We start from the raw sequence: 14,060 nt of genomic DNA, 5'->3' as shown, positions 1-14,060 counted from the left end.
GGTGACCATGGACGTCTGCTCACTGTACACCAACATACCCCACCATGACGGAATAGCGGCTATGGTTTCTGAATATGTAAAATCTGACTCATCAACTAGTGTAAGTGGCAAGGTACTGTTTACACTTCTTGAACTTGTACTAAATTATAACCATTTTGAGTTCAACGGCAAGCATTTCCTTCAGGTCAGTGGCACTGCAATGGGCACGAAAATGGCCCCAAACTTCGCGAGCACCTTTATGGCTTCACTTGAAATCCCATTCATTGAGGGACGCACCTTGAAACCTTTCTACTACAGAAGATACTTAGACGATATTTTTATGATATGGAACCATGATGAGGGAAGTCTTTTCCGCTTCATAGAGGATTTTAACAAATGCCACCCGTCAATAAAATTCACGCACAAAATTTCCAAAACTAGCATTAACTTTTTGGACGTTACTGTCACGGTCGAAAATGACCGCTTGTCAACAAACCTTTACAAAAAGCCTACAGACCGTCAAATGTACCTACATTTCAACAGCAGCCACCCAAAGCATTGCAAAACGGGTATTCCATATTCTCAGGCCTACCGGTACCGAAGAATATGCACCGATATGCGGGAATTTGACAGACACGCGGAACACCTAAAGCATTCCTTATTGAAACAAAATTATCCGGAAGACATTATTGACGATGCCATACTACGTGCTCGCAACGTGAACAGGAATGATATAATTAAGGGACCAAACAAAGTACCTAAAACGACTTCCCAAACGAACCTTGTACTAACTTACTCCTCATCAGCGCCACGAATCAACAACATACTTTCCCGCCATTTCAACATAATCAGGCAAAGCGAACGACTAACTTCTATTTTCGCGAAGCCACCTCACGTGGTGTACCGCCGGGATAAAAATCTGAAGGACATTCTTGTCAGGGCAAAAACAAACACCCCCAAAATTCAATCAGGGTGCCATCCCTGCGGAAAATCTCGATGCAAGGTATGCCCACAGATGCTCACAACACGTGAATCCAAAGCGAACTTCTCGGATTTCAAATTCTGCATAACTGAAAGCCTTAATTGTGACTCCAGTAACGTAATATACATGCTACATTGCAACATCTGCGGACAAGAATATATCGGCCAAACAGACACGCCATTTCGGCTGCGGTTCAATAATCACCGGTACCACGCCACTTCACTGCCGAAGCTACCTTTATCTAGACATCTGCGCCTGCCAAACCACAGTTTTAAAAATATTAGCGTAACTCTTTTGCAGTCCGGTTTTTCAAACAGACGCGAGCGCGAACAGCGTGAGGCATATTTTATTTTCAAATTTCGTACATTAGTAGCCGGTATCAATGAGGACCCCGGAAAACTCAACTGCCTCCGAGAAGTAAGCCAGGAGAAAATTGGTGACAAAGATTGATAGCTGGAGACCATGCTTTTTTCTGACTGACTCGTACGTGTACACTGTCCTCTTCTTCTTCTTTTTTTTTTCTTTTTTTTGTTTTTTTTTTTTCGCATGCACATACAAAGTGTTTACGTTCGCCTACCACTTCATGACCGTTGAAGGGAAACGGACGAAGATTAAAGGTAAATAGCCGACCGACCCATTAACGAGAAACCTTTCCTTTACACACACCGCCCGCCGCCCGCCGAACGACCAAACGACCAATTACGGGGAAACCCCTTTCTTTAGGCACGCCGTCCCGGACCCTCCCGGCACCGCGGCGACAATCTTGGGTGGCCCGACACACGCCAAGAACTGAACAGCACGTGATATGAACCATAGGTGGATGTAGACGGACAGTTGGCTTCGTTTTCAGTGTTGACAGTGGTTCTTCCTGTTTTTTACTTTCTTTCTTTTCTTTCTTTTTTCGTCTTTTTTCTCTCTTTTTTTCCTTCTTCCAGTTCCCTCTCACTCTCGGAAACGTCTTTCAAGGCGAGAGGGACGCGGCAGCAAGGAAGTTCATGTCAGTATAACTCATCCCCTGATGAAGGGAGGTCCCCTCCCGAAACTGTTGGGAAATAAATATATTTATCCTTGTTGACAACGCTCCCGTTGTGCCATATCCCATACCTTCACGAAGACTAACTGGCCCATTGAATTATTACTCCCACTGACCTGAACCATGGCTGCCAGTACATCATCAACGGAGCGTTTGTCGCGGAGATATCCAAATTACCCTACGAAGTGTGCCGTCATCGGGGACTCAATCATGCGGTACGTCCACACGCACTTCAGCCCGAACGACTCGTCGACGCCGTGCTTCATCTCCTATGGTGGTGCTATGTTTTCGGACATTCCGGCGCTACTTGAGTACCTACCTCACCGGGTGGACACGTTGTTTCTGCATGTGGGCACCACGGACATCCTGAAGACGAGCTCTTCAAGATCACTGGATTCGTTGAGGGAGGCATTGAAGCGAATGAGGCAGATGCGCCCGAACATCAAGACACTGCATCTTAGTCTGCCACTACCTCGCGCACCCAATCGCCGACGGCGGGACTCGAACTGGCGATCAATGAATCGGTTTAATATGGAGGTACAGCGATTCAGCAGAGAGGCCCGCCGTCTCTGCCACTACGGGTTGTTGGGAGCAGGCGTCTATTACGTCGAACATGGTTTCTCAACACTCCCGCTGCGCCGCTTCCTGGCTGCTGACGGCTTACATGCAAGCTTCGAGGGGGTCGCGCTACTGGCACAGCACACGAGGGTGCAGCTGCGATGGACGTCGGCGGCATGGAGATCGGCGGCAATCGCTTGCACGGACAACTCCAGTGCCAAGCCCCCTCAACAACAAGAAGCCGAGCGACACACAGAGCCATCCAGGGCACCAGCAGTGACGATGTCTCCACTACCACCAGCGAGGCCAGCGAGCCAGCGGGTCCCACCAGTGAGTCAGAGATCGGCGGCAACGGCTTGCACGGCAAACTCCAGTGCCAAACCCACTCAACAACAGGGAGCCGAGGGACACAAAGAGCCATCCAGGGTCCCAGCAGTGACGACGTCGCCACTCCCACCAGCGAGGCCTTACAACACCAGGCGGACGAATGCGGCGAAGACCAAGGCGGCGGCTTCCAAATGACACGGGGAAACAAAAGGTACGGGCAGTCTTAAACACGCATGGTCCCACTCATTTCTATCGATTAGGAAAATCATTGAAAAGCGGGTGCAATACGAAAAACACGCAGAACAACTAAACAAATATCTATCTCACGAAATTGCACCTAAGGGTCTCCGCCTAGCCTGCAACCCCTCAATGTCTACACTAAGTGAAGCAGAAAGGGGGAAGTGGGAAAAAATATTACTAGAAGCGTCCTTGCAACTGACTCGGGTCATTGCGGACCATTGTGAGCGTAAGGCCGCCGAACACAGTGTCACGGAGGCCACGCAGAAATTGGTATCTAATCTCGGAGAGCATGAGGCAAGAGAACTGGAAAGATATGAACTAAAGAAGAGAGGCGAAATTTCAGTAGTAAAAGATAGAAAATTCAAGCGGGATTGCAGTAGCTCCACTGCTCTGCAACAGGAAAATAGGAATGAGGCCGTACAAGAACACCAGGGACCACCCGTACCTCAACCTAACTTTGAGGAGAAAAATGGGAACTCAGAACCACAGTGCAATCCTAATCAAAACATCCTTACTCTCGAATATGACGCTGACACTCCCGTGCCACGTGATAGCCAAGAGCAGCCGAAAACTTATGAGGAAAATGTACTCAATCTGTCAAACACAACACTCACACCCGCTCAGCTTCAACTTTTGTCGAGAGGCTTGACCTTTTGTCCATCATCCGGTAAATTCAATGAATTTGAACTGTACCAAGACCTCGATAACTTTGCGCGTAATCTCCGCCTCCGTGAATACTTTCATGATCGCAAGGACTGTACGAACGAGAATAGAGTGATTGGTGGTGACAGATCATGGTGTCCGGGTGAGCAGAGGGACAAACACCTCGATATGTATATATCAGCAGTTCAAAAAGATATCATCAGAGCGTATGGAAAAAATCGGCCATTTCGAAACAACATATCAAAGTCAGAACGAAGGGCACTCGATGAACTACGAAAAAACACTGGAATTACTATCAAACCGGCTGATAAAGGAGGCTGCATAGTAATTCTAAATACGTCGGACTACTTAAAGGAAGGGGAACGACAGCTATCAGACACAAAATTCTACAAAGAACTTCCAACGGACCCGACTCCCGAATTTGAAAGGGAGATAAAAGTAACCCTAAACAATCTCCGCCGGGACGAGAAAATTACCGGCAAAATGTTAAAAGCAATGTTACCGGCCCACTCTGTTCCCGGTCGATTCTATTTACTCCCCAAAATACACAAGGCAGGTAATCCGGGACGTCCGATAGTTTCCAGTAACAGCACATCAACAGAAAATATATCAGAATTCATCAATTCCTTAATAAAAAACATCCCCCCAAATTTTCCCTATTACCTAAAGGACACAAACCACTTCATCTGCGAAACTTCAAGTCTCGACATCCCAGGCGGCAGTTTTCTGGTGACCATGGACGTCTGCTCACTGTACACCAACATACCCCACCATGACGGAATAGCGGCTATGGTTTCTGAATATGTAAAATCTGACTCATCAACTAGTGTAAGTGGCAAGGTACTGTTTACACTTCTTGAACTTGTACTAAATTATAACCATTTTGAGTTCAACGGCAAGCATTTCCTTCAGGTCAGTGGCACTGCAATGGGCACGAAAATGGCCCCAAACTTCGCGAGCACCTTTATGGCTTCACTTGAAATCCCATTCATTGAGGGACGCACCTTGAAACCTTTCTACTACAGAAGATACTTAGACGATATTTTTATGATATGGAACCATGATGAGGGAAGTCTTTTCCGCTTCATAGAGGATTTTAACAAATGCCACCCGTCAATAAAATTCACGCACAAAATTTCCAAAACTAGCATTAACTTTTTGGACGTTACTGTCACGGTCGAAAATGACCGCTTGTCAACAAACCTTTACAAAAAGCCTACAGACCGTCAAATGTACCTACATTTCAACAGCAGCCACCCAAAGCATTGCAAAACGGGTATTCCATATTCTCAGGCCTACCGGTACCGAAGAATATGCACCGATATGCGGGAATTTGACAGACACGCGGAACACCTAAAGCATTCCTTATTGAAACAAAATTATCCGGAAGACATTATTGACGATGCCATACTACGTGCTCGCAACGTGAACAGGAATGATATAATTAAGGGACCAAACAAAGTACCTAAAACGACTTCCCAAACGAACCTTGTACTAACTTACTCCTCATCAGCGCCACGAATCAACAACATACTTTCCCGCCATTTCAACATAATCAGGCAAAGCGAACGACTAACTTCTATTTTCGCGAAGCCACCTCACGTGGTGTACCGCCGGGATAAAAATCTGAAGGACATTCTTGTCAGGGCAAAAACAAACACCCCCAAAATTCAATCAGGGTGCCATCCCTGCGGAAAATCTCGATGCAAGGTATGCCCACAGATGCTCACAACACGTGAATCCAAAGCGAACTTCTCGGATTTCAAATTCTGCATAACTGAAAGCCTTAATTGTGACTCCAGTAACGTAATATACATGCTACATTGCAACATCTGCGGACAAGAATATATCGGCCAAACAGACACGCCATTTCGGCTGCGGTTCAATAATCACCGGTACCACGCCACTTCACTGCCGAAGCTACCTTTATCTAGACATCTGCGCCTGCCAAACCACAGTTTTAAAAATATTAGCGTAACTCTTTTGCAGTCCGGTTTTTCAAACAGACGCGAGCGCGAACAGCGTGAGGCATATTTTATTTTCAAATTTCGTACATTAGTAGCCGGTATCAATGAGGACCCCGGAAAACTCAACTGCCTCCGAGAAGTAAGCCAGGAGAAAATTGGTGACAAAGATTGATAGCTGGAGACCATGCTTTTTTCTGACTGACTCGTACGTGTACACTGTCCTCTTCTTCTTCTTTTTTTTTTCTTTTTTTTGTTTTTTTTTTTTCGCATGCACATACAAAGTGTTTACGTTCGCCTACCACTTCATGACCGTTGAAGGGAAACGGACGAAGATTAAAGGTAAATAGCCGACCGACCCATTAACGAGAAACCTTTCCTTTACACACACCGCCCGCCGCCCGCCGAACGACCAAACGACCAATTACGGGGAAACCCCTTTCTTTAGGCACGCCGTCCCGGACCCTCCCGGCACCGCGGCGACAATCTTGGGTGGCCCGACACACGCCAAGAACTGAACAGCACGTGATATGAACCATAGGTGGATGTAGACGGACAGTTGGCTTCGTTTTCAGTGTTGACAGTGGTTCTTCCTGTTTTTTACTTTCTTTCTTTTCTTTCTTTTTTCGTCTTTTTTCTCTCTTTTTTTCCTTCTTCCAGTTCCCTCTCACTCTCGGAAACGTCTTTCAAGGCGAGAGGGACGCGGCAGCAAGGAAGTTCATGTCAGTATAACTCATCCCCTGATGAAGGGAGGTCCCCTCCCGAAACTGTTGGGAAATAAATATATTTATCCTTGTTGACAACGCTCCCGTTGTGCCATATCCCATACCTTCACGAAGACTAACTGGCCCATTGAATTATTACTCCCACTATATATATATATATATATATATATATATATATATATATATATATATATATATATATATATATATATATATATATACATTATAATGAGGCGTTTTAGAGTGGCACTCTTTTATAAAAGAGGAGAGCGGTCACGACACGTCAAGCGGTAATGGCGGAACAAGCCTGAGTACCCAGCCAACCAAACGTCGTCTTCTTCACCGACTGAGTCATACCCCCTGCTTTTCTGAGTAGCACTCATCTTCACTACATTTTCCTCCCCACCGGAAAAAAGCCTTCCTGGCAAATCATGGGCAGGATACAATAGACGGATCGTAATACGGTTTTAGGCGGTCTATGTGGATGGTCTCACGTCCACGGCGTCGTTGATAATGGGGCTGCTCAAGCGGCTCCACGATGTAATTGACGGGTGAAGTTGGTTTAACCACACGGTAAGGTCCGTCATACTTGTACACCAATTTCGTTGAAAGACCAGGGCTGATTGAAGGGATGCGAAACCAGACAAGGTCACCTGATGCATAAGAAGCCGGAGGCGTCGGGCTATCGCGGTGGCGTTTCTGGCGTTGCTGTTCATCACTTCTGAAGGAACGGGCAAGCTGACGACACTCTTCCGCGTATTTAGCAGCTTCTGACATCGTCGTCGACTCAGCAACATCCGGGTGGTTAGAAAGGATGGTGTCTAGCGTGCAAGAGCGCTCGCGACCATAAAAGAGGAAATATGGAGAGAAACCAGTGGTTGACTAGACAGCAGTATTATGCGCGTAGCTTACAAAAGGGAGAATACTGTCCCAATTGGTGTGATCGGTTGCGACGTACATTGACAGCATATCTCCTAATATACGGTTGAATCGTTCTGTAATGCCATTAGTTTGAGGATGATACGCGGTGGTGTTGCGATGAATGACTTGGCATTTCTTGAGAAGCGATTCGACAGCGTCTGACAAAAACACACGCCCTCGGTCACTCAGGAGTTCACGTGGTGCACCGTGACGTAAAATGATCTGATGCAGTATGAAACGACCGACGTCACTGGCTGACACAGAAGAGAGTGGTGAAGTTTCTGCGTAGCACGTAAGGTGATCGATAGCGACGATTATCCAGCGATTTCCAGCCGGTGTAATCGGAAGAGGTCCATCCAGATCAATACCTACACGGTCAAACGGTCGGGCAGGACAAGGTGAGGGTTGTAGTGGAGCTGGAGAACTTACAGTGGGATTTCTCAGGCGTTGACAAGTGAGACAGGAACGTACATAGCGACGAACGAAGCGATACATTCCACGCCAGTAGTAGCGGCGGGACAGGCGGGTGTAGGTTTTTAGCACTCCAGCATGGGCGCATTGTGGGTCGGCGTGAAAGGAGGCGCATACGTCTGAGCGGAGAAGTCTGGGAATGACTAGGAGCCATTGGCGTCCTTCGGAGAGATAATTCCGTCTGTATAGCAAACCATCTCTGATAACGAAGTGCTGTATTTGATGGCGCATACCTCTAGGGATATTTTGCGAGGGAGTTCGACTCAACAAGTTAATAAGTGAAGCGATCAAAGGATCTTTTTGTTGCTCCTGTAGCATGTCGCTGACACTAAGTGCAGATACGTTGGGGGCAGGCGAAGACGGCGACTTGTCACTACATCGTAGAGGTGACCGGGACAAAGCGTCTGCGTCGGCATGTTTTCGGTCAGATCGGTGAACGACGTGGATGTCGTACTCTTGTAGCCGAAGCGCCCAACGGGCGAGCCGGCTGCTGGGAATTTTTAACGAGGAGAGCCAACATAATGCATGATAATCTGTAACCACGCTGAATGGGCGCCCGTAAAGGTAGGGTCGAAACTTGCCTATGGCCCATATGATGGCTAGACACTCTTTTTTGGTGACTGAATAGTTGGCTTCTGCTTTTGTGAGTGCACGGCTGGCGCAAGAGACGACGTACTCATCAAATCCAGGTTTACGCTGGGCGAGCACAGCACCGAGGCCTACTCCGCTAGCATCCGTGTGTATTTCCATCGGGGCAAGAGGATCAAAATGTCGCAGTATAGGAGGTTACGTAAGAAGGTGGCGGAGTGTGGCAAATGCATCATCACAAGCTGACGACCAACTAGAAAGGTCGTTGTTACCGGCAAGAAAGTCAGTCAAGGGCGATATGGAGGCGAAGTTGCGAATAAAACACCGAAAATATGAGAAACCGAGGAAGCTGCGAAGTTCTTTTAAGGTCTTCGGCTTAGGAAATTCGGCAACGGCACGGAGTTTCGTCGGATCCGGAAGAATGCCATCTCTAGATACAACATGGCCCAAAATTAGGAGTTTTCGAGCACCGAAGCAGCACTTCTTCAAGTTGAGCTGTAGACCAGTGGCGGCGAGGCAATAAGCACTGTCTCGAGCCACTGTAGATGCGTTGAAAAGTCGCTTGAAAATATCACGACATCGTCTAAATAACACAGACATGTCTGCCATTTCAGGCAACGAAGGATGTTGTCGATCATGCGCTCAAAAGTGGCAGGCGCATTGCAGAGCCCGGATGGCATGACGTTTGTCAAAGAACGAGAGCTAAAAATGGGCGCGCCGCCAAATTGTCGCGACGAAACGCCGGAGTGGCGCCGCGAGGTCAAAAGAAAAAGAAAACAAACATCTAAAGGCTCCCCGGGGCGCGCGCTCTCCCCTCGGAAGCGTGGCTTCGCCGACGAACCTCCTCGCCCCACATCGGCGGCCGAGATAGCCCGCGAAAGTTCTAGAACGAAAGGGGCGTGGTCATACCGAGTTGAGTCATCGGCCGCGGAGGGCATTCTAACCGTCTCGCCCTCTTCCCAGCCCTCGCTGCGTATTGCGCCGACGAAATGACGAGAACCTTCTGGAATGGCGCGCGCAAGGTATTTAACCGAGCAGCCGAGATGAGAGATCAGGAGAAGACGGAGTTAGCGCCAGAGCGCGTAGGGTTTCCGCCGTGTAGTCGGCGAAGGTTTTGTCCGTAGGGACAAAGCAGGAGATGAAGAGGATTTCCACCTGAGGGGTGACGACTCGAGCTACAGGCAAGAGTGTGTGTTTACCGCTATCGAGCGAAGACGCGTGGCGACAGCTGCGTGTGTGAAGCCGACGTGTTCGGGCGAAGAAGTTTGAAGCTTGGAGAGTGGCCAATTGAAGACGCGAGGTTTCCTGGAAGAGAAACTTCGAGGGCGTGGAATGACAACAACGCTGGACTTTGAGTGAGTGATTCTCGGAAGAGTATCATCCAGACTTTTGTTCAAAGAACTTTGGACTGGATTGGTTTTCTATCTCTTTAGTCTTTATGTGTCTTGGTTGTTCAATGCATGCGACTGCATTGTAGTGCGTATCGTTGTCTGTGTCCGTTGTTTTGAGTGTGGCTGATTGTACTGTGTAGAACGTTGTTTGATTGGTGACGTATTGTATGTAACTATTGTGCAGTGTGCATTCTTGTGTATTGTTTTCGATCTGCCATTTTTGAGAATACAATCTTTGTTTTGTTTATCAACTCTCGGCTCTGACTTGTTCTTTGGGCCACAGCCGGCGTCTGCTGGCACGCCAAAAAGGACCACTTCTAAATTGTCCACGCTTTCGTGGTGCGGTTCGGGGGGCCCATACTTCGGCCCTTGGAATTAGCCCGGCGATCGCCTCCCTCATTAACGGGATCGGTGTGACAACGTTAAATTCGTATAAGCAATCAGGTGTAACAAGAGCCGTCTTGGGGCGATCAGCCTCAGCCATGGGAACCTGCCAATAACCTGAACGCAGATCTAGTGACGTGAAGAACTCCGCGTCAGTAAATGATGGGGAAGAGGATGACGCGCAACAATCAACAGCGTCAATAGGTAGCGTAGTCGAGTTGTCAGGAACTAAACGTGCACTCGAGGGATCAATGTCATCGGCAAAGCCCAGGCACTCTCCGCACAGTAACTTGGAAGGCGAGGGAAACTGATTTGAAACATAAATTGCACTTGATCCATCGTGAACATTCAGAACGGCGTAATGAATCAGAAAGCACTTGCGGCGAACAGCGGTTTCAGAAGGCGTAAAAAGAACAGTTGAGCTACTAGAGACGCCACAGGAAAGCGGAACTAGGGCGGACGAGAACGGTGGTATCGAAGTGACGGCGGCAACGAAAACTTTTGCAGGTGAAAGAAACGAGTCGAGTGAAGCAGCGTCGCATAACGGCGCGAACTCCACTTCGGCGCGATCACAGTCGATGACGGCATGATGAGTGCAGAGAAAGTCCCAGCCCAATATAATGTCATGGGAACACTGCGGGAGCAGTACAAACTCGACGACATAAATATTGTCAGCAAGAACGAAACGTGCTGTGCATGCAGCAAAAGGGCAAATTAGTTGCTCGCTCGCAGTGCTCAAAACAAAGTCGCGAAGAGGCATTGTGACTTTTTTTTGTCGACGGCAAAGTTTTTCAGTCAATAAAGACACTGCGGCGCCAGTATCGACCAATGCAAAAACAGGTATACCTTCAACGGAGACAGCAATGACGTTGGACGGCGAAAAACAAGGTCTTGTGGCGTTCTAAACATCCGCAGTTCTTGCCCCCGGAACTGCGGCTCCTAGTTTTCCTCAGGGACAGGGCGAGGACGACGTAGCATAGGGGAAAGGGAACGGCGTTGAGGTGAAGGCGACAGGTGTCTGTTGAAGTTCCGAGGAAGTGAAAATGTGTCCATGGTGGCAGTGTCGCCATATACAACAGGCTCCAATCGTGGTGGGAAATCGTAATTGTTGGGCCTGACGTCGTCAAGCAGAAAAAACTCGCGCCGTCGACAAAATCGCGCCACGTGACCCGCAATTCCACAGGCGAAGCGTATGGGGCGGTTGTCTTTAGTGCGCCAGGGGTTCTGAAAGCGTGCAGGTGGTGGTCGGGAGAAAGGAGGGGCAGCCTGGTACTTAGGCTCAGTCGGTGCGACAAAGGGGCGCGTGGACGTAGGCGTTCGCGACAAAGAAACGTGGCCGTTCGTGACAGGCGGACGTCGGGTTCCAATCAGTGCTTCGGCATAAGTCAATGGAGCAGCCACAGAGGGTGCGTGAGCTGTTGGTAGCGCCTCGGACACTTGCTCCTGGACTACTCGCTGTATTGATGGCACTAAAGTAGATGCACCATTGGGGGTATAAGGCACGAGACACAACTGGCGTGCGACCTCCTCTCGTACAAATTGCTTGATCTCGAGAAGCAAAGTGGTGTGGTCTATAGCAGTGCCAGCCGACGTTAAAGCGGAGATTGTTGCACATGGCACGCTGGCATGACGAGTGGTGTCACGCTGTCTCCAGAGCTCATCATAGCTCTGACAAAGTTGGATCACTTCCTGTACCGTTTGCGGGCTTTTGGCGACAACCATCTGAAATGCGTCGTCAGTCACGCCTTTCAAGATGTGTTTGATCTTCTCGACTTCCGTCATGGCCGAGTTGACACGCCGGCAAAGGTCGACAACATCTTCGATATAACTGGTGTAATTCTCACCATTCTGCTGAGCCCTAGTACGCAAGCGCTGTTCGGCCCGTAGTTTGCGAAGCGCTGGACGGTCAAATAACTCCGCAAACGCCGTTCGGAAGGCCAACGAGGTGGGGAGGTCTCTCTCGTGATTCAACTGGCGACGTCGACGTCGGTCAGATAAAATTGGCGCGCGACGCCAATTGGCGCGACGCCAGTCTGACCGACGTCGACGTCGGTCAGACTGGCGACGTCGGTCAGATAAAATTGGATGACAGTAAGCTTGTGCGCATCGTCCCACTTGTTGTGCTTGCTCACCTGGTCGTATTCGTCGAGCCAGTCTTCCACGTCTTTGTCATCGGTTCCACTGAAGGTAGGCGGATCGCGTTGCCGAAAGGAGCCGAGACAGACAGGAGCTGCAGTAGTTGGAGCCGAGGCGGCCGCCTGCTGATCGTCGTTCGTGGACATCGTAGCAAATGGAGGCAACGTACGGTTTCGCAATTCCAGGATTAGGCGCTACCCAGCACTCTCCACCAATTAAAATGAGGCGTTTTAGAGTGGCACTGTTTTATACAACACGAGAGCGGTCACGACACGTCAAGCGGTAATGGCGGAACTAGCCTGAGTCCCCAGCCAACCAAAACGTCGTCTTCTTCACCGACTGAGTCATACCCCCTGCCTTTCTGAGTAGCTCTCATCTTCTTCACTACAATATATATATATATATATATATATATATATATATATATATATATATATATATATATATATATATTTATTTATTTATTTATTGTCACACACTCAATAAATACATTTCAATTTTCATGAGCCTAGAAAAAACCTGGCTAGTGTGGCACCTGAACTCTAAACTTATTAGGTTTTCCCCACTATTTTTTGAAGAAACTTCAATAAGTATTTTTGGTGATTTCCCCTCTTCATTTATGTTCCACTGACTTTAGCCCGTTGTACCTCCTGGTGGTGCGCCCACCCTGGTTTATTTTTGTCACTTTTGTAGATAGGAAGGAAAAGGAAAAGCACACACACACATACACAACAATATATGTATATATATATATATATATATATATATATATATATATATATATATGTATATATATATATATATACGCACCAAGAGAGAAGAAAGGAAATTGCGTGCAGGCGTAGGAAAAAGATATTTGGGGTGGGTGTGAAGAAAGCGACTTCGTATTTATTCATGCCACAATAGGAACATAAATGTTCACGTTTTGGCTACATACCTTTGTCCTGGCTTGTGTTACAAGAACCCACATTTCTTCTGTACTTTGTCGAGGCCTCATGCGCTCGTAGACGTACCGTGCTAGGGCTTGATTCTCAAATCTATTCGGATCTCTGTCTTCTCTCCACCGACCGACTTCGAAGCTTCCAATGATAAAGCTAAGCATCAATGTGATGACCAGCACTGAAGTGTCGGCTGTAGCCATATCCTGGTATGAGAAACCCACAGTTGCCATAATAATCAGGTTTCTGGATCCTGATGGGTGCTTCTCTTCATAGATAGTACTTTAGCGGAGATAAACCGCGACATTCCCAGCAAGTGCCCTCCGCCTAAGAAAGTGCCTGCCGAAATGTCACTGTAAATTTCTAGTGAAGATTTTCGAGTAAAATTACCACGCCTCGTCCTCCCTCTTCTCTTTCACACCACGTTTATGCATCACGTTAGTGCAACACTTGCCTGCTTGAATTCGTTCCAATCCTACCTATTATTCGGATCTCTAATGCCTGCACCAGGCAATTGTTTCAAGAAACACTTGTGTTCTACGTAGTGACTGCATTCTAAATATAGCGCACTGCTCTCTTGGTGGCTTTCAAGTACCTGTATCTAAAGAATCGTCATCAACACCTCCGTTATGAGGTCGTAAACAAGAAGCCGTAAGCAGCTAAACGCCAGTCTTTTGGCATCCCTTGTTGTTTACATCACTTGCGTTAGCTCATCATCGAATGTGCTTCCACTAAAGCAGTCACAGATTAATCAGAAGTA

The 14,060-nt window shown here is 47.9% G+C and overlaps 1 protein-coding gene across 1 annotated transcript in view; it reads right to left on the bottom strand.

Annotated features, from left to right (window-relative positions):
• LOC142768253 (uncharacterized) overlaps positions 1–13,332 on the bottom strand; it is a 61,283-nt gene extending 47,951 nt beyond the window's left edge. Inside the window, exon 1 of the mRNA XM_075870205.1 lies at positions 13,300–13,332. Within this exon, the coding sequence (XP_075726320.1) occupies positions 13,300–13,332 (33 nt within the window). The remainder of the gene's footprint in view (positions 1–13,299) is intronic.
• Between the last annotated feature and the right edge of the window lie 728 nt (positions 13,333–14,060).

The sequence above is a fragment of the Rhipicephalus microplus genome, chromosome 8 (assembly GCF_043290135.1).
Source record: "Rhipicephalus microplus isolate Deutch F79 chromosome 8, USDA_Rmic, whole genome shotgun sequence".
Classification (NCBI taxonomy): domain Eukaryota; kingdom Metazoa; phylum Arthropoda; class Arachnida; order Ixodida; family Ixodidae; genus Rhipicephalus; species Rhipicephalus microplus.
The sequence above is the reverse complement of the archived record's forward strand: the minus strand, read 5'-3'. Positions and strand labels throughout refer to the sequence as shown.